The sequence below is a fragment of the Nicotiana tomentosiformis genome, chromosome 10, assembly GCF_000390325.3.
Source record: "Nicotiana tomentosiformis chromosome 10, ASM39032v3, whole genome shotgun sequence".
NCBI classification, from domain to species: domain Eukaryota; kingdom Viridiplantae; phylum Streptophyta; class Magnoliopsida; order Solanales; family Solanaceae; genus Nicotiana; species Nicotiana tomentosiformis.
In genome coordinates this window covers 58,941,077-58,962,702 of record NC_090821.1, presented here as the reverse complement: position 1 = coordinate 58,962,702, position 21,626 = coordinate 58,941,077, and the positions used below count along the sequence as shown (strand labels likewise).

The following is a 21,626-nucleotide window of genomic DNA, read 5'->3' as shown; positions in this document are numbered from 1 at the left end:
TAGCCCGTGCTATTTTAACCTAATAATGGCCTCCTTTGTTGTCATATTGGATTACAATAAGCATATCGTAATTAAAATTTTATATAACATATATAGTTGTTATCAATTCATTGGATCAAATAACGTTACTTTAAGAGGAACATGAAATGGTGTATATGGAACAAATAAGTTGTATGATTTCTCTTTTAAACATAAAAAGTTAAATTCTAAAACACAATATTTTAATTTCGAAATTAATACCGCGGACATTACGAAAAACAAACAAGAACAATAACACGAGTGGTTAACTAAAGAGCGGAAGTGCATAGACATTTTTGTCAATTTTTTACCACTACGTGTATTTTTTTTGTTACATCTTAAATTTTCAACTAGAATAATATACTAATTGCAACATAATTAATGCTGGATGAACACTACGCGGACTCAAATTGAATAAGCAGAATTTAATACTGGTATTATTTGCAATAACCAAATAAGATTCGAAGAAAACAAATATTACGATATGTATAGGAAGAGAGATTCTAAAGCTGGAATTTGAATTAGAACAAAAAAAATTAAAATGATTATAAAAAGTGAAAAGACGAGTGGCAGCTAACACAAGAAAATGGCAAATGGATATCCTTTTCCGCTGAGAAAAAGAGAAACCTCTTTATTAAATACTAAATAAAGTACATATACTTTTTATTCAAAAATATCAATTTATACGCATACGATATAACATACTTATCTAATAATCTCTTTCTTCTGTTTCAAAGTATAACATTCCAAGAAAGGATTTTGGTGAAAAAAATTCTAATTTCTAAAATACATGGTATAAACAGCAGCATAATAACAATTCAAGGATAGAGTTTTGATTCTTTTTATGAGCTTGACCCCAATTAATACAATGAGCAGGTTTTGACTTTTGATTTCCAACTGTTGAAATTGGATAATTTAGCCAACTCCAACTGTGTTCAAGCATGAATAAAAGAAAATGCCACCATCTCAGTTAAAGGGGTTTCCACCAAAAGTACAAGGATACAACAGCCTATGTTACTCAAAAAATATAAATATCGGAGTACTGCTTTAGAAAAGAATGAAAGCACTCAAATGAAAATAATCTTGAAAACTTAGGATCTTATCCTATAAATGTGAGACAATTAGATTGAGACCTGGAAAATAATTCCACTTCATCTCCTACTGTCTTCGCTAGTTCGCTTATCCACTTTGAGAAGATGGCCGATCTTTATTTGGTCGTGTTCCAGGTGAACAGGGTAGAGAAGTAATTTATGTTACTCGATGACCCATACTCAATGACCGAAAATGCTTGGCGGCTCGTCCTCTACAAGTTTTGGAATAATGATTTACAGTATCTGCAACTAACTCACCTTCGTATCCTTATGCACATTGACACTTTAGCAGCACTAACCAAATCAAGGGACTACCTGGCATTAAGTATGGTACTTGCCGATCTTTGAACATGGTTTCAATCTCTGCTAATAGAACAGTAAAACTATTCCATCGGCTAAGAATGATAGCTTTTCCAGACATGGGCTGTGCGAAAGCTGCAACAAAAGAGTTGGTCAGAACTAAAGTAATCATTTTCTTACAACAAAAGGCTGCTTTACAGATACATGGACAGAAGAAGCTACCCTTTTTTACCATGTAGTAGTCTATACAAAACGGTCGACCCCCTAAAGCATTCAAAACGATTTTATCCACAAGATGATGAACCTGGAAAAACTTATAACACTTTGGAAACGAATATCCTCGACGATCTCAGAGAATAGTACAAAAAACAATATGATGCATATCTACTTGGTTCTGATTAATATGAAGTACCCTGAATTTGCTGCCCAACCTCAAAAAGATGCCTCGTCTAGAAAATATTTACACAGATATGATCACCCTATGACACAGAACAGAATGGTTAATTTATCTAGCCGCTGTGCATACGTATTCTGCTGCTTAATAACGTCCTTCTCTTCATTCTTCTTGGCTTTTGCTTCATTTTGAGCCTCTATTTTATCTTTTATCAGCTCATCAACAAAGCCAGTGTATTCACAAATAAACTATAACAGGTAAGGCCTAATACATTCTTAAGCCAAAATAAGCAAACCAAGTCTCCAATTTGTTAGCCAACTGGGGTTAGGCCACCTAACTCGCGGGGATTTCTCCGTCACCCCAAATAAAAAAGAGCATAAGAAATGTTAGTGTGTTTTTCATTCTAAAAGTTCTTACCACTTAGTTCAACTATATAGTTTCAAATCCTGCAAAATTAGCCTTCCAACACACCATGTTTGTCTCAGTACATCTTTAGACAATTAGGATGGCGACAAAAATATGGTCTGTTGGCAAACTTGGCACGTAAGAGTCAGTACTCATAAATATTACTTGATCCATTGGACTTGTTTGCATATGTGGGATATCTAAGCAACTATCAAAAATTCATTGTGCTTCTCATAATTACATCTATAGCCTATAGGATATTCAGATACATTTTGACTTTGTTTAAAGTTGTTGTGGGGGGGGGGGGGGGGGGGATACTTGTCCCATTTGTGCAGTACAATGCCGGAATTCACATGTAACAACAAAGAAAAAAAATGAGATAAACCAAAGTTGAAGATAAAACTGCTAGCACCACCAAACATATCATTTTAAGAAAAGGAACCGCAGAAACTCATCTTCTGTAGACACAGAGAGAACAGAGAGAAGATATAGTAAGCAGCCTTAGCACATAGGCGATTTGAAGTGCCATCATGTTCTCAATCACAATAGAACTACAGGGTGGTCACTGAAATACTCACACTTCATATTATATTATTATCTATGAAGTAGACAATCTAAAAACAAGAAATCTGCAGAACATGCTTGAAACACCATAGCAGTTTTGGTATTATCCATGAAGTCTATGGCCTAAAAACCTAACAGGTTGAAACAAATAACATCATGTTTTAATATTATTAACTACTGCATGAGTTCGACAGGGAGAACTAATATATAGTATGGGTTTAATACTGGGCAAAACTTTCTTAGTTGAAAGGTCAACTTTCTTGCAGTATACCAACTTTTTACATCTCTAAAGAAAGTAAGAAACCCGTAGCTTCTCCAGGATAGGAAGGAGTTCATCGGTGGATCGTCTTCATAATAATGAGCGGGAAACTGAACATGTTCTGAAGGAATTCAACAAATGATAGGTGTCATGTCCTTAGAGCATTCTCTGGGTCTGAAACTACATCTTGGGTATCTGGTTATAAAGTTTGATAATTTCATACTTCAGTCCTTTGTTTGCCACGAAAAAGAAAAAAAGAGGAAAAGGAAAAAAAGAAGATCTTTTGGATGAAAATAAAGAGATATATAAGTATTACCTGATGGTTGGTATCTTCACCAGTAATCCCGACACGAGCACAATCCGTCTTTTAAATGATGAAACCTCTTAGCATCTCGCATAATAATTTCCCGACCAACAAGCCTCGAAGCAATCTTCAATGCATTATGGCAATCACCACAGACACGCAGATTCTTTATTATTCGGATTGGTGATCGTGCAGAGCTACTCATAAGACCTTGAGCAAAAGCAAGTCTCTCGCTGTGAGCCATTAAAGCGTCCTCTTTAGTTTCTTGGTCTACGTCATGTAACACAAACTTAATTTCTGGTATATAACCGTCCTCCTTCATTAGCTGCTTTAAACCCCTAAGCAATTCATATATCTTCTCATGGTCGGGATGTGATCTATCTCCTGCTCGATATTCATGGACTCTGCTTCTAGCCTCGAGAAGACTTTGAGCAGATTTTTTCTTTTCTTTGTCCTTAGCAATATCTGATGCTTTTACAGCTAAAAAACCTGCCTTTGACTGTTCATCCAAACGAGATGGATCTAGGAGTTCAACAATCTCAGCACAACGATCCCCAAGCTCCAAGTTCCCATGAATTCTACAGAGATTCATCATGGTTTCCCATACTTCAATACTTGGCTCTATAGACATGTTTTCAATGAACTCTATCGCTTCATTAAGGTATCCTGTACTTCCCAACATATCTACCACTCCCACATAATGCTCCATGGAGTGAACAATACCATAATCTTTACTCATTGATTCAAAGTGTAACATTCCTTCAACTATATCACCTACAACACTACAAGCATGAAAGACACCCAGATACATTTGGCCATCAGGTTTCATCCCAGTTTTCTTGAATTCTGCAAACAATTCTATTGCGTCTTCTCCAAGACCATTCTTAGCAAGCCAAGTAATCATCGTGTCCCAAGAAGTCAGATTACGCTGAGGCATTTTTTGAAACACCGAAAAGGCATCATTCATGGAGCCACATTTGCCATACATTTCAAGAATCTTATTGTACGTTTTGACGTCAAGATGGGGATGAGATCTCACAAGGTGCTCATGAACTGATTTAGCCTCCTCAAGGGATTTATCCTCACCACAGAGATCCATTAATGTTATATATTGAGACAAATCGACTGTGACATGTTGCTGCTCCAACAAATGCAAAACTTCAACTGCCTCCTTCACTTTGCCTTCTTTACAAGAGTTATCGAGCTCGTCAATTGAGCCTTTTTTAATGATGCTATCAGCAGAATCGATTGACTGTTCAGCAGGTGTTGAACTTCTCATTTCTTGATTGCCTACTATTCCATTCTGTGATTGATAAGAAGCTTGATGTCCAGTACTAGAAGGGTTAAAGCCGCTTACATTCTGCTGATATTGCCCCATCATCTCCCTTGAGTAACCACTCGAATTCGTATGCCTTTCCATATCATACGCACTTGCACTTTGTGGATACGATTCAGAATTTCCTGCTTGAACATTCCTTACATTTCCAGGGTTATAACTGGGCTGAGGCACTCCTATGTTTCTCGTGTAATTGGCACTGACATTCCGCTGTGACGTTTCACTGTTCCCACCATAATAACCATTTAAAATCTGTTGATAGTGTCCATAAACTCCATTTTGACTCGGCTGAGCTTCTACACGTCCCTCAAACCTGGAACTATGCATCATATTCGACGAATTTTCACCTTTGTAACCAGCATCATTTCTATTATGCTGGACTAAATTATTACTTTGATATTCCTTTCGTGACCCGAAATCATTACTGCTTGACGATAAACTCCCATTTGGCCGAACAGTTTGCTGAAAATCATTTCTTAATGAAAAGTTCTCATTTTGACCATGTGGGTCCCGCTGAAACCCAATGGTATCCTTAGAAAAATAACCTCTAGCACCATTAGCTGATTCTTGAAATTCCGCTCTAGGGTTTTGCCTAGGGTTCAAAGAATTTGTATTATTTGGGTTATAATTGAAAACCCCATCTGGGTTTTGCTCTCTATAGTTATCAAACTCAGATATTTGAGTAGCAGTGCTGAGATTTCTTGAAAAATTAACGAACTTTATTGATTCTAAATGGTGATTTTGTCTGCATACCTTTGTTAGAGTTCTCAGAGATTTGGATGTGAGTGTGGCGGCTCTGCTTCTATACATTTTTTGTCCACGTGGCGATAATTTGCCGAGCTGAGGAGGCGATGCGGCAGAACAATGGTGTTTTACAACTGCTTAAACCCTCTCAAAGTCGCGGCTTAGATATGAAGGCAAAGAAGAAGAAAGTATGGAGAATGTGCGCTATGACCTTTTCGTTTTGAAAAGATAATGAAAGACCCTTTAACTTGTGAATCTTTACTTATTAATTCATTAGATATTCATGAGAAAAAGTTATTTTGTGTAAAAAGAGTGGTCAAAAGGGTAGTAAATTGAAAGACAATTTTAAAATGTTTATTCTCACAAAAAATGTTTTTTTATGCTTAGGAACTATATTATGATGTTATCGTATTTGCACTAAGTATATAACTAAGAAATAACCATTTAAAGATTTTTAGGAAGGTATAAAAGTTATTTCTGATAGATTCTCGGCAAAAAAAATAAAACAAAAAAAAGTAAAAATAAGCAATATCAAAGAGAGCTAGAAAGATAATAACAACAAAAGAAAACAGTAGCAACAAGCTGTAACAACAACAGAATACTAAGAAACCGAGACAAAAGATAATAGGAAAATAACATGAACTACTATCAATCTAAGACAAAAAAACTACTAGACTAACCCTAAAACCAACGATACGAAACGAAAATATGTTAGACTACCTACTATCCTTCTAACATAATTTTCGACCTCCACACCATATGATTTATAATCATAGTCAAAAGTATAAAAAATAAACAAAAACAATAGCATGTATGAGTAATTATTTATTTGTTGTATACCTTGAGCGTGTGCAACTTTTTTTTTTTTAATTATTATACACGCATAAAGAAAAGTAATAGCATGGCTAGGGGTATCAAATGGGCGATTGGGCTGATTTTGGGCGGGTCAAAATGGGTTGAGTCAATAAATGAGCGGATCATTTGACCCGTCCAAAAGTAACTTGGGCTGGGATGGGTTGGGTTAATTTGGGCTAAAATTTGGGTCATATCCCAACCCGCCAAACTCTTACCAAACTTTAATTAATGTGTATTATTTTCTTATGAATTGTTTAATTATCAAATAAGACTTTTTTTTCTTTTGTTATTATCACGAGCCAAAAATCCACTGCATGCGTCATGATGGTACCTAGTCTCTAAGACTAGGTAAGCCGATTACTAACAACGATTAAGCAGTTTTAACAATGAAAATTTGAAACATAATTTAATATAAATGCCGAAAAAAAAAGCAGAATAAGCCTGCGCGGCAATAATCATAACAACCTCTCAAGACTGGTAATACAGAGTCACGAACTCTAGCTAAGTACATGGAAAGATCTCAAAGATCGAAATACAATACTGTTCAAATGACAACCGACAATACAATATAAGAAAAGGACTCCAAGGGACTCGATGACCAAGCAACTCTACCTTGAATCCTCGCAATCAACAAGCTAACTCTGCCCAAGTCCGATATCTCCAATACCTAGATCTGCACAAAAATGTGCAGAAGTATAGTATGAGTACATCACAGTCGGTACCTAGTAAGTATCAAGACTAACCTCGGTGGAGTAGTGATGAGGTACAAGTCAAGACACTCACTAGACAAAATAATATGTGTAGTATAGAAGTACAAACCTAATAATGAAAAGCAAAAATCAGTAAATTGCAATAAAGAATCAACATGTGATATAAACAGTAAGCAATCGGAACACCATGAAAGTGCCGTTGAAACCAAATAAGGAACACAATGACAACCAATAAATCAAGTCGTTCTAACACAAGTTTCACAACGAAATCACCTCGTAATACTTCATCTCTTAGTCACAAGTCACGGGGCTCAACCCACCATCATATACTCACGGCACCTCGTGCCCACGTCCCGAATCACAACCACATGGACAAATCACGTGCCAATATCTTAATTTGCCTGGCATGATCACAGGCTCACACTCACAATCCGCCCGGCGTGATCACGAGCTCACAATTACAATCCGCTTGGCATGGTCACAAGCTCACAATCACAATCTGCCCCGCATTATCACGGGCTCACAATCACAATCCGTCCGACATGGTCACAGGCTCAATAGCAATATGAAAACGGATAATACAATAATACATGGGCATGATCAATAAAGGTCAAGTTTCATACTCTATAACTAGTATAAGTGGCATGCCACGGTGTATGCTTGTACGAGTGTACAACTGTAACCCAAGTTAACGAGGTGGCGGAGGCCTAGGTGGCCGTCCGAAGTACTGGGTCCTATAACTACCCTGAGATTGCTCCTGAGACCTGGGAAATCTCATCCTCTTACGTTGCCCTTGCTCAGCCCTCTCTGTACCCTGCTGCCGACGCCTACCCCTTTCTATATTCTGGGCGAATGCCTGAATCCGGGAGATATCCATACTATCCTGCAATGCAGCGGTGGCACATGCCTCGGTTAACTCTGGGGCTAACCCTGCTATAAACCTGTGAATCCTGTCCCGCATAGTAGCAACAATGGATGGTGCATATCTGGCCAATGAGTCAAAACGGAGACTATACTCTCGAACACTCATATTACCCTGCTTGAGGGATAGAAACTGATCGACTCGAGCCTGTCGGATCTCCCGCGGTAAGTACTGGTCAAGGAAGGCATCTGAAAAATTCTCCCAAATAGCTGGAGGTGCATCACGTCCCCTGGACCTCTCCCATCCCTCGTACCAAAGGATGGCTATATCTCGGAGTCGAAAAGCTGCTAGCTCAACTGCCTCTTTCTCCGTGGCATGCATAACACGAAAGATCCTGTGAAGCTGATCTATGAAATCCTGCGGGTCCTCCCTCTGATCTGTCCCCGTGAACTCTGGGGGACTCAAAGCAATAAACTCTCGGACCCTTGAACTCCCAGACCCCTCAGAAGTTCCTGCACTAGCTGATGCCCTAGCCTGTTGCTGGGTAGCTACCAACTGTGTCAACAAATGCACCGCACTCCTCAAGTCCTGATCTGATGGAAGTGGAGGGGGAACTGGATGTGCGGTTTCCCTAGGAATCTCCGTAGTTGGTGGAGGAGCCGGTAATGGCTGAGTAGGGGTCTCACCTTGAGCCTCAGACTGGGCCCCATCTACTGGGGGTACCCTGCTGGTCCCCTCACCTACTGCTGTATCTCTCCTCTGGCTAGCCGTAGTCTTCCTAGTCACCGTCATCTGTGCATGCAAACACCAACACATAAGTTTAATTCAAATTTCCTATAACTCAGTTCTGTAGCACGATTTAGATTTCAAAGAAGGGTAACCAACTCCTAAATGCCCTGTAGTGCCCTGCTTATATAATGTGGTGCACAACACATCTATAAACAAGACCCTACTAGACACGGCTTGTAGACTCCCTAGGACAGAACTGCTCTGATACCAAGTTTGTCACGCCCCGAACCTAGGAGCGATACAAGCACCTGGTGCCTCACCTAACCTGGCGTACCAAATTGCGACTAAGGGACTCTGAACACATAATGTCATACTTTGGCCATGGGGCCACCTTGCAAGACAATTTGCGAAGCAAAATATAAAACTGAATGGAAACTAGCGCTAACTAAACATCAATATAAAGCTAGGCTGAAAAGGCCGTCATAGCTACTACAGCTGACAAACCACCAAATTATACATACCAGGCCTACAAACCCAACATACTGCACTAACCAACAGGATATGTCTACAAGCCTCTACTGATAGATGTACTATGATCGGAACAGGGCCCCGACCTACCCATAACATATATACAGATATACATAAGATGTACACAACACTCTAGACCTGGCAACTCCGAAAGGCGTGGAGCTTACCGATCAGGCTGAACTCGGGAAACACCTACTGAGGAGATCTACTCGTCTGTCTATCTGAACCTGCATGCATGAAATGCAGCGTCCCCGGAAAAGGGACGTCAGTACGAAATAATGTACCGAGTATGTAAGGCAATAACATAACTGAAAATCGAAACTGAACTGATAATATAATAACTGGAAGTAACTGGGAGTCAAAGATGATCTGGAGATATACTTACCTGCTGATAGTGACTAAACTCCTTCAATATAGTAAGTAAAATAAATGTCCGACCCTATAAGGCTCGGTATGTGTAAATGCTCGGCCGTAGTAGGCTCGCTCATAGGCGCTCGGCCATACTGAGCTCTGTATCTCGGCCATCCTGGGCTCGCTCATAGGCGCTTGGCCACAGTAGGCTCGGTATATATAACTTACCATCTGATCAGAGGTTGCCCAATAGGGGCCTGCCCACCGATTATAGCTCGATGGTGGTGAAAATAGTGTAATACTGTATATATATATATATATATATATAGACTCTCTGCTCTCTTGACTGAATAAAGACAAAACTAAACTGAATATAAAGTCCCGATAAGGAATAATATTGTAACTTATAAGACTAGAATAATGTGAATAAATTCATGAATACGAACTTCTCTTTATGTCTCATTATTAACACATGTAGCTATGAGATCATGCCAAAATAAAGGAAAGGCTTAGCCTTAACATACCTTATCACAATCTTTCCAATCACCAAGTTGAACTCACCTCTTTGCACCTTAATATACAAGAATGATAATAATACTATCGTTAAGTTACGAAAGGTACAACTATCGCACAACGAATGACAAACTTATTTTGTATTAAAACGGGCAGCATCTCCCCTATAATCCTTACTTCCTCCAAATTCAAGATAACACCAACAATACAAGAACAGAACAATAACAACATATATACATCATTTTCCAGCCCTATATACACCATCAAATACTACAAAACAGCCCAACACACCCCAATCTCTTCGTACACAAAACGACCACCGTAGTAGTGTCAAACGACCCGAAAATGTTATGACGAACGACCAGCCAACCACCCTACATTTATATGGTGTTTATAAACCCCCTTCCTCCTCCAAAACTCCACAAAATAGTAGTAAAACACGCAGCCCAACAGCAACACAAAACAGTCCACAAAACAGTCCGCTACAAGTGAATAACTCAAACTCACGGCTTCCGATCACCGTCACGTGAGTTCTTACAAGTATAGAACAACTTACCATGAATTTATAGAAGAAAAATTGGATGAAAAAGAGCAGTAAACTCACCTTATTTGTTGGATAACTCAGCTCTTATCTTGGTTCTTCAAACTCTAGGTTTTACCTCCAATTAGAACTTGAAAGGGAGAGAAAATCAATTAGGGTTTGTGGAAAATTTTTGGGAGGATTCTTTGCAGAGCTTATGTCTGGTTATTATGCTCTATTTTAAGTCTAATATATGAAGAAAATAGGCCCTTAAAAGGCCTCTTTGGACGACCCGAAATGGCCCATTTTTGGGCTTTCATTTAAGCAAGTAGGTGACACACCTACTTGTCACCTAGCAGCTTGCGCAGTATCGCACAAATGCCCATATTTTTCTACTCCAATGTCGTATTGACAAAAGGTTTAATGCGTTGGAAAATAGACTCATAGATATTTAATTTGATGAGTGGAACACCCCATAACTCTAAGTATATTGGGAGAAAATCGCTATTACATTTGACCCAAAGTTTCAGTAAAACTTATGAATGTAACTTGTGATGACTTTCATCGACTTTTGTTCCACAACTCGCTTGACTTCAAAACATAACACACGGATGTCATACGACTAATATAAATCATAACATAATCTCCTTATCATGTTAATCACCCTAGTCTCACCCCAAAGGTACATGTTATAACATTCCCAACTTGTCGACTTTCGACGAAATATTATTTTATTTAATTGCTTTAGCTTCTGAACTGTCCAACCCTCTTTGTACTTGTTGTTCATGATCTTCAATATTTGTAACTCAAAGGTAACATGATTAACTTACTTTATATACTTTTAAATATTATCTCATTTTTGGTCCTACATTAGTTTTCTTACGACGCATTTTTACGTACGAAAATATAGGGTGTAACAGAAAGGACTGCAACGACCAAGCAGTTCTACTTTGAATTCTCGCGATCAACAAGCTAACTCTGCCCGATTCCGATATCTCCAATACATGGCTATGCATAAAAATGTGCAATAGTATAGTATGAGTACACTACGGTTGGTACCCAGTAAGTATCAAGACTAACCTCGGTGGAGTAGTGATGAGGTACAAGTCAAGACACTCACTAGACAAAATAAGTTGTGTAGTATAGAAGTATAAAGCTAATGATGGAAAGCAGAAATCAGTAAATGACAACAAGAATCAACATGTGATATAAACAGTAAGGCAATAGGAACACCATGAAAGTACCGTTGAAACCAAATAAGAAACACAATGACAACCCATAAATCAATCCGTTCTAACACAAGTTTCACAATGAAATCACTCTGTAATACGTCATCTCTTAGTCACAAATCACGGGTCTCAACCTACCATCATATATTCATGGCACCTCGCGCCCATGTCTCCAATCACAACCGCACGGACGACTCACATGCCAATATCTCAATCCGCCCGGCATGATCACACGCTCACATTCATAATCCGCCCGACATGGTCACAAACTCACAATTTCAATCCGCCCGGCATGGTCACAGGCTCACAATCACAATCCATCCGACATGATCACATGCTCATAATCACAATCCGTCCGATATGGTCAGACGCTCAATAACAACATGAAAATGGATAATACAAGAACACATGGCCATGATCAATAAAGGTCAAGTTTCATACTCCTGAGCTAGTATAAGTGGCATGCAACGGTTTGTGCTTGTGCGAGTGTACTACTACAGCCACGTCAACGAGTAATATCAAAGACATCAAGTAGCTCATCGAAGCAACAAAACAAGTCATACAAGGTGTATGACATACACAAGGAAAATCACATCATCATACGAAAATCACCAACACAATGTCCCCGAGCCATCACACATCATCCCTGACATTGCCACCCTTATCTCTCTGATAGCCATCCGTATCACTCCGCGCTGACAATATCATTATCCACTCGTATCACTCCGATAACCACCCATATCATTCCGTATAATATCTACCATTATCGCTCCATCCGGATAATAACACAATAGCCACCTGTATCACTCCATACATTCAACAATAGTGAGATGCCACCCTTATGCCTCGCATAACAACAACGGTAAAATGCCACCCTTATATTCTGCATGACAATAACCAAACCACACAACAATTAACATGTGCTAATATCACAACAACACGACATATCAAATCGTACCACAAGTGTCCATAGGCCACAACCTTTCCAAATATCTAACAATATCAATATTTTCCCAACAAATAGCCCACGGTTCAAACATAATGTGTATAGAATTTCAATTAACAATAAAATGAATGGGAAAGTAACTCAATAATGAAAAATACCCCCCTTTAATCACAACTTCAATTAAAATAGATTAATGACTTTTAATAACTTCAACTTCAATAACTCGATAATGAAGGGATTTCTATGAAATGGCAAACTCTGGATTCTAGTGTATTGCAATGACCGACTGGTTGTTTTGAGAGTTGTAGCCACAATCCCCTATTTACTTCTCGTTCCCTACTTAATTATTGTTATGTGACTTTCCGGGGCAGTTGGTTCGGGTCCGGAGAAGTTTCGGAATGAGTTGAGACACTTAATCTCAAGGTTGGAAGCTTAAGTTGAAATGGTTGATCAGATGTTGACTTGTGCGTAATGGCTCTAGAATGGAGTTTTGATGGTTCTGTTAGCTCCGTTGGGTGATTTTGGACTTAAGAGTGTGTCCGGATTGTGATTTGGAGATTCGTAGTTGAATTAGACTTGAAATGGCAAAAGTTAAAAATTTAAAAGTTTGACCAAGAGTTGACTTTATGGTTACCGAGCTCGGATTGAGGTTCTGGGAATTGGAGTAGGTCCGTTGTGTTATTTGTGACTTGTTTGCAAAATTTGAGGTCAATCGGGCATGATTTGATAGGTTTCGACATCGAATGTAGAAGTTAGAAGTTCAAAAGTTCATTAGGCTTGAATCGATGCGCAATTCATGATTTTAGCATTGTTTGATGTGATTTGAAGGCTCGACTAAGTTTGTATCATATTTTAGAACTTATTGGTATATTTGGTTGAGGTCCCGGAGGTCTCGGGTAGAGTTCGAGTGGTTAATGAATCAAGGTTTGGAGCTAAAGGGTTGTTAAAGCTCAGAGTTTTTTGGTGCAATCGTACCTGCAAAGCTTTGATCGCAGGTGCAAGCAGTGGAGCAGAGGTACGGCCTAGAGAGGAATGTGCAGTGGTCGCAAGTGCGAGGGAGTTTCCCCACCTGCGTGGTCGCAGATGCAGAGTAAGGGGCGCAAAAGCGGGCTCAGGGGAGGTTGTCTTGGAGCGCAGATGCGGAGGGAGTTCCGAAGATGTGTACCTGCACCTGTGTGTGTGGGGGATCACAAAAGCAAAGGCAGAGATCCCAGGCCTGGCCGCAGAAGCGGAGAAATGTCCGCACTTGCGGGACCACAGATGCGGTCAAGTGGGTCGCCGGTGCGAGACCACTGGCAGTGTTATATTCGAGGGTTTCCGAGATTCTATCATTTTTAGACTTTTCAAACTCGGATTAAGGCGATGTTTGAGAGGGATTTCGAAGGGATTCTTGAGGTAAGTCACTTGTGGTTATTTTTATTCGATAATTATGTTTCCCCATTGAATTTCCCACCTAGTTTGCATATTTTTAATGTGGAATTTGGGAGTTTTAGGCTAGGGATTTGGAGAGTTTAATTTAGGGATTTGAGTTGTGATTTGGTATCAGAATTTCATAAATTTGATATGGTTAGACTCATGGTTGAATGGACTTCCGAATTTTGTGAATTTTATTGGATTTCGAGACGTGGGCTCGGGGGTCGACTTTTGAGTTGACTTTTTGATTTTTGATTAATAATTTGGTGTTTTCTTATGGAATTTATTCCTTTCGCTCATGTTGATTGTATTGAATTTCTTATGGCTAGATTCGAGGCATTCGGAGGCCGGTTCGCGAGGCAAGGGCTTAGTGGAGTAGGGATTTGCATGGTTTGAGGTAAGTAACACTTATAAACTTGGTTCTGAGGGTATGAAACCCTGAGTTACATGTTATGTGATTGGTGTTGAGGTGACGCACATGCTAGGTGACGGGCGTGTAAGCGTGCACCATAGGAATTTTGACTTGGTCAATTCCATGGAACTGTATAGTTAAATAATCTTGTTGTTACCCGTATTTTCACCATGTGTTAGAGAAGTTAAGTTGCTATCTATGTTAGAAATCATGCTTAGGCTACATGTTGGTATTGTTGAGACCCACAGAGGTCGTGTTACATGTTGAAGTGTTTGTTTAATTTGCCATTTGTACTTAGCCACAACTATTATTTGCATATTATATCCAAGTCTCTGTCGTCCTTTATTGATACATTATATCATCATTATTTGGGCTGACTATCATAAATCTTATGAGCCCGAGAGACTGGAGAGATTGATGACTGAGTGAGGCCGAGGGCCTGATTGTGAGGATATTTATGGGATCGAGATGCACGCCACAACATGTTTATTTGATTCATGCCATGATTGGCTTATATTAGTGCTTGGGCTAGAACTGCCCTTCCGGAGTCTGCACATCCACAGTGGGTACAGATACATATTGAGTGCGAGTGCGAGTGCCGAGAGATTGAGAGGATTGAGTGACTGTGAGGATGGAACGACTGTGAGGAATGAGTGACTTTGAGGATAGAGTGAATGAGAGGAATGAGTGTTTGATACTCTGAGAGTATGAATATGATTTCATTACTGTTTTATACTTCAGTTGGCATGTATAACTATCATGTAGATATTGAGATGTACCATATCTTTTTCCATTTAAACTTGGCATGATTTACCTGTTAGGGCTTTAACTGTTTAGCTTGGAAGCATGCCTACATTTCTGTACTGAAATAATTGTACCTGTGAAGGTCGTTACTGCTTTCAGCCCAATAGTTAGACTTGTTACTTACTAAGTTGGTTGTACTCAAGCTACACAATACACTTCGTGAGCAGATCCAGGTGTTTCTGAATATGGTGGTTGATAATTATCAGAGTTTATCAGTATTCAGAGATTTTCGAGGTAGCTGCCTTGGCGTCCGCAGACCTTGACTCTCCTCCCCTATCCCTCAATCTTATTTATTCAGTTTCAATTTTTCTTAGATAATATTTTCAGACTTGTATTGTATAGATGCTCATGTACTCAGTGACACCCTGGTTTTGGGAAACATATGATTGAGTTGAGACATTTTATTCGGTTTACGAGATCTTTTACTATTTAAAACCTGTTTTAGAATATTCTTAATTTGAAAGTGTTGGAAATATCTGAGTAGTCGGCTTTCATAGTACCATGATAGGCGCCATCACAGCGGGTTGAGTTTTGGATCGTGATAAGTTGGTATCAGAGCCTAGGTTACATAGGTCTCACGAGTCATGAGCAGGTTTAGTAGAGTCTTGCGGATCGGTACAGAGACGTCTGCACTTATCTTCGAGAGGCTGCCGAACCCTTAGGAAAACTTCACATTCTTGTATTCTTGTCATGTGAATTTGTTGATTCCGGGAACTAAACTTCTATTATTCTATTCTCTCACATATGGTAAGGACACGTGCTATCAGACTAGACGGACAGCTACCAGTACCACCGGCTAGGGCTACGAGAGGCAGGGTCGCGGTAGGGGCAGAGGTGCAGCTCGTACAACAGCTAGAGCAGCACCTACAGATCCACCAGTTGCTCCAGCTCAGGAACAGGTTCAAGATGTGGTTGAGCTAGTGGGCCAGCTCAGGCACCAGCTGTGCCCCTTGTGATTCCAAGCCTTCAGGAGGCTTTGGTTTAGATATTGACTGTGTGCACTAGCCTTGCTCAGGCAGTTTCTGTTCAGACGACACCAACCACTTCTCAGGCAGGGGGAGGTACTCAAACTCATGCCGCCCGTACTCCAGAGCAGGTGATGCAGGGACTTCAGACATTGGGGGTACTACCAGCCCATTCGGTTGTAGCTACTTAGGCCCAGGTGGGTTCCGTTATGACTGATGATGAGTTGAAGAGACTTGAGATTTTTGGGAGACTCCAGCCTCTGTCGTTCAGTGGGGCTACGTCAGAGGATGCCCAGGACTTCTTGGATAAGTGCCAGCGGACACTTCATACGACAAGTATTCTAGAGACCAGTGGGGTCTCATTCACTACTTTTCAGTTCACTAGGGATGCCTTCATATGGTGGGAGGCCTATGAGAGGAGCAAGCCAGTTGGTGCTGCACCACTTTCATGGCATGAGTTCTCAGTTCTCTTCTTGGAGAAGTTTGTGCCACAGACCCGTAGGGAGGAGCTCCGCAGGCAGTTCAAGCAGCTATGTCAAGATGTCCTGTCTGTGACCCAGTATGAGATGAAATTTTTAGAGTTGCCTCGTCAAGTAGTTTGGTTGGTTCTCACTGAGAGGGAGAGTATTAGGAGGTTCATTGATGGCCTCCACCATCATGTGCGTTTTGTTATGACTCGGGAGAGTGTATTCGGTGCTCGATTCGACGAGGTGGTTGATATTGCTCGGCGGTTAGAGATGGTCTATAGTCAGGAGCGTGAGGATAGTGAGGCCAAGAGGCATCATGGTTCGGGTGGTTTTAACGGTGTTCCTTCTGGGGGTCAGTTCTCCCACATTAGGGGTCATCCTTATAGGACCGCTTAGATGGCTCATCCAGTTCATCGTGGTGTATCATCCAACCATGGTTCATACAGTGCTCGTCCGGGTCAGTCATCTATCAGTTCCCTCCCAGCTTAGAGTTCATTCCGTGCTCCATCGGTTTAGGGTTCATCTGTGCCAGGTCCTTCTAGTAGTCACTCTGATACTCGGGGGCCGATTCAGTCCCCACCACCACTACCGGGAAGTTGCTTTGAGTGCGGGGAGTTTGGGCATATCTGGAGACAGTGTCCTAGTCACCCGGGAGGTCCAGTATAGTAGAGGATTCATGCCACGACTTCAACACTAGTTACTTCACTACCCGCCTAGCTAGTTCAGGGTGGGCCCCAGGCAGCTAGAGGTCGCCCTAGAGAGGGAGACCGGTTAGTGGTAGTCAGGCCCGATTCTATGTTATTCCTACCAGACCAGATGTTGTCGCTTCAGACACAATAATCACAGGTATTGTCTCAGTATGCCACATGGATGCTTCTATATTATTTGACCATGGTTCCTCATATTCGTATATATCATCATATTTTGCTCGTTATATTGATATGCCCTGTGAGTCCTTAGTTTCATCTGTTCATGACTCTACACTGGTGGGCGATACTATTATTGTGGATCGTGTATATCGGTCGTGTGTGGTGACTATTGGGGGATTGGAGACCAGCGCTGATCTCTTATTGCTTAGTATGGTCGATTTCGATGTGATCTTGGGTATGGATTGGTTGTCTCCATGTCATGCTATTCTGGATTGTCACGCTAAGACCGTGACGTTGGCAATGTCGGGGTTGCCAAGGATCGAGTGGAGAGGTTCTCTAGATTATGTTCCCAGCAGGGGTGATTTCATATTTGAAGGTCCAACAGATGGTTGGGAAGGGATGTTTGTCATATTTGGCCTTTGTGAGGGATATTGGTGATGATACCCTTACTATTAATTCTGTTCCGGTAGTGTGAGACTTTTCGGATGTATTTCCTGTAGACCTACCGGGCATGCCACCCGACATGGATATTGACTTAGTGTTGGGCCCTCAACTCATTTCTGTTCCTACGTATCGTATGGCACCTGTTGAGTTGAAAGAATTGAAAGAAAAGTTTCAGGAACTTCTTGATAAGGGGTTTATTAGGCCTAGTATGTCGCCTTGGGATGCACCGGTTCTGTTTGTGAAGAAGAATGATCAAACTATGCGTATGTGCATCGACTATAGGCAATTGAACAAAGTTACAATCAAGAACAAGTATCCTTTACCTGCGTATTGATGATCTATTTGACCAGCTTCAGGGAGCGAAGGTGTTCTCTAAGATTGATTTGAGGTCTGGGTTTCACCAGTTGAAGATTTGCAACTCGGATATTCTAAAGACAACATTCAGGACCCGTTATGGTCATTATGAGTTCCTTGTGATGTCTTTTGGGCTGACCAACGCCCCAGCAACATTCATGCATCAGATGAACAGTGTATTTTAGCCTTATCTCGACTCGTTTGCCATAGTATTCATTGATGATATCCTGGTGTATTCTCGTAGCTAGGAGGAGCATCCCAGCATTTGAGGATTATGTTGCAGCGGCTGAGGGAGGAGAAACTTTATGCCAGGTTCTCCAAGTGTGAGTTTTGGCTTAGTTCGGTGGCGTTCTTGGGGCACGTGGTGTCTAGTGAGGGGATTAAAGTGGATCCAAAAAAAAAAATAAAGGCGATTCAGAGTTGGCCCAGACCATCTTCAGCTATGGAGATTCGGAGTTTTCTCAGTGTGACCGGTTATTATCATCTCTTCGTGGAGGGTTTCTTGTCTATTGCAGCGCCTTTGACCAAATTGACTCAGAAGGGTGCTCTATTCAGGTGATCGGATAAGTGTGAGGAGAGCTTTCAGAATCTCAAGACTTCCTTGACCACAACTCTAGTTCTGGTTTTGCCTTCAGCTGTTGGCTCATATATAATGTATTGTGATGCTTCTCGGATCAGTATTGTGTGTGTCTTGATATAGGAGGGTAGAGTGATTGCTTATGCTTCGCGTCAGATGAAGCTCCATGAGAAGAACTACTATGTTCATGGTTTGAAGTTGGCCGACATCGTTCATGTATTGAAAATTTGGAGGCATTATCTCTACGGTGTGTCTTGTGAGGTATTTACGAATCATCGGAGTCTCCAACACTTGTTCAAATAAAAGGATCTAAAATTGAGACATCGGAGATGGTTGGAGCTGCTAAAGGACTATGATATCACCTTGACCTGGCAAAATAGTTAAAAATAATAATTATCCACCCAACCCAACCCACTAAAAATTGGTTGGATAACTGACTTTTTAAAACCGGGTTGAATATGGGTAATTATCCATATTATCCACTAGAAAAATGAGTAACCAATGGGTAAAATATGGATAATAAATTTTAAAGCTTTTCAGACTCATTAGAATTCACTCGCTACTGTCGGCTATTTTCACCACTTCAATAGAAAAGCCCTAAATCCCCAATTTCTCATATTTCTCCCCTTCTTCCCAAAGCATCGCCGATGACTTCTCCAGTGAGTTCCAACTTCCGACAATTCTCTCCTCTCTCTGAGTTCTTCGCTTTCTTCTTCTGACATTGACCTATCTAGGAAGAGTAAGCTTCAATTTCCTTTCACAAGATTTTGGTTAGTCGGAACTCGAAAGCTTTTTGAAATACCAGTGGGCAAACCAAGATTATAAAAGTTAATGTTGGTGACTACCTTTGAGTAAATTGATTTGCTTGTTATGGTTTTGTGAAAACAGAACACCTACCAGGAGTATTTGAAGCTTAAAACAATAGTGGAAGTGTTTCAACAATCTCAAAGGTGAGAAAAACACTAAGTAGACCAAGATTAGATGTAATTCTTAACTCCAGAGCACTGCATTTTCTATTATTTAGTAATAAATTGATTTATATCAAGCCTAATTCATATTGTTTACTTCATCTTTAGATAGAGATGTAGATAGAATATATTGCTGATTCTTATGAACAGAGCTCTTCAACTACACTAAAAAGATAAATTTCCACTATTTGGGATTCTTTTGTGAAGGTAACAGAGCCTAGTATTTCTAGTGATGGAAAGTTTAAAGTCCAATGTATGCTTTGTAAAAAAATACTACATATACGATCCTAAATTTGGAACATCAAATTTGAAGCGCCATTTGTTGATAAAACATCCGTTGAATAATGCAAAAGTGGGTCAAAATGAAATGATAGATTAGAAAGTTTATCGAGAAAAAATATCATTAGCCATAGTCAGGTATAACTATGCTTTTAGTTTTATAGAACATAAAGGCATCAGGGACCTTCATTCGTATTTAAATCCAGTAGCAAAGCACATATCAAGAAACACAGCCAAGTCAGATATCTTGAATATGTATGCAAGCGAAAAAGAACTTTTAAAAAATGAGCTTGCCATTATTCCTAGTAGAGTGTATTTGACATCATATATGTGGACTTCATTAGCATCTAATGGCTACATGTGTGTAACGGCTCATTATGTGGATTTAAATTGGGTTCTTCAGAAGAGGGTGTTGATTTTTCGTCATGTTCCTCCTCCACATTCGGGTGCGATTTTAGGTCCCTTATTAATTAACTTTCTTAAAGAATGAGGAATCAAAAAGAAAATCTTTACCCTTACTTTAGATAATGCTACTTGCAATAACGATGTAGTGAATAGTTTAAAGAATTATTTGTCTTTGATGCGTTTACTAATTTGTGACGAAAAATTTCTTCATGTTCGTTTTGCGAATCACATTTTGAACTTAATTGTTAAGACATGCTTAGAGAAGATTGATGCAGCTATTGTGAAAATTAGAGAAGGTGGTAAGCATATCAAGAATTCAGAAATAAGAATAATGAAATTTGTGGAGTGTCTTAGTAATCTTTGTCTACCATGTTCTAAGAAGCTACGCCAAGATATGCCTATTTGGTGGAACTCCACCTACCAAATGCTTGAAAGTGCTCTTCTTTATCGGCAAGCTTATATTCACTATAACTTTCTTGACATTGATTTTAGACATGGTCTTTTTGAAGATGAATGGAAAAGGATCGAGATTATAACTAAGTTTTTGAATCCATTTTATGACATTACGACCTTGTTTTCTGGATGTAAATACCCCACGATTTGTATCTTCCTAATGTATGGAGAATTAAAATGTTGTTGGAAGAACAAAAAAACAGTGGAGATTCAGTGATGAGTGAGATGGGCACTTTGATGTTGGAAAAGTTTAAGAAATATTGGGAGTCATATAATGTCATTTTATCTATAGCTATTTTCCTTGACACTCGATATAAACTGAAGTTTGTTAAGTTTTGCTTTTCAAAGCTTCATCCTGAGGAGATTGCTAATGAAAAAGTGAAGGCTATTGAAGAGAACTTACAATTATTATTCAAAGAGTACTTGATACCTTCGACTACAACCTCGTTATCTGGGGATCATGATTGTAGTAGTGGTACCAATGAAATGGGGGATGCATTTGATGAGTTTGATGAGTTTGAAAGTCAGTTGGAGTCAAGTACCAGTAAAACATAACTG

The 21,626-nt window shown here is 39.9% G+C and overlaps 2 protein-coding genes across 4 annotated transcripts; one reads left to right on the top strand and one right to left on the bottom strand.

The window, feature by feature from the left end:
- Window positions 1-984: 984 nt before the first annotated feature.
- LOC104100626 (pentatricopeptide repeat-containing protein At4g32450, mitochondrial-like) lies at window positions 985-5,651 on the bottom strand. Of its 3 annotated transcripts, XR_001970123.3 has the most exons (3): window positions 3,348-5,651; window positions 1,642-1,713; window positions 985-1,544 (listed from the first exon to the last, which is right to left on the bottom strand). XR_001970123.3 is itself a non-coding variant. In XM_009607898.4 (2 exons), the coding sequence occupies exon 1, from the start codon at window positions 5,479-5,481 to the stop codon at window positions 3,364-3,366; it is 2,118 nt and encodes a 705-aa protein (XP_009606193.1). In that variant the 5' UTR covers window positions 5,482-5,651; the 3' UTR covers window positions 985-1,544; window positions 3,348-3,363. The 3 variants fall into 3 exon arrangements, 2 of the variants coding, with proteins under 2 accessions (XP_009606193.1, XP_009606194.1); XM_009607898.4 differs by lacking the exon at window positions 1,642-1,713; XM_009607899.3 differs by lacking the exons at window positions 985-1,544; window positions 1,642-1,713 and adding an exon at window positions 2,378-3,226.
- A 10,810-nt stretch (window positions 5,652-16,461) lies between these two features.
- On the top strand, window positions 16,462-17,115 carry LOC138900249 (uncharacterized). The gene has a single exon (XM_070186968.1). It carries the CDS (start codon window positions 16,462-16,464, stop codon window positions 17,113-17,115), a length of 654 nt encoding a protein of 217 aa, XP_070043069.1.
- The last annotated feature ends 4,511 nt before the right edge of the window (window positions 17,116-21,626 follow it).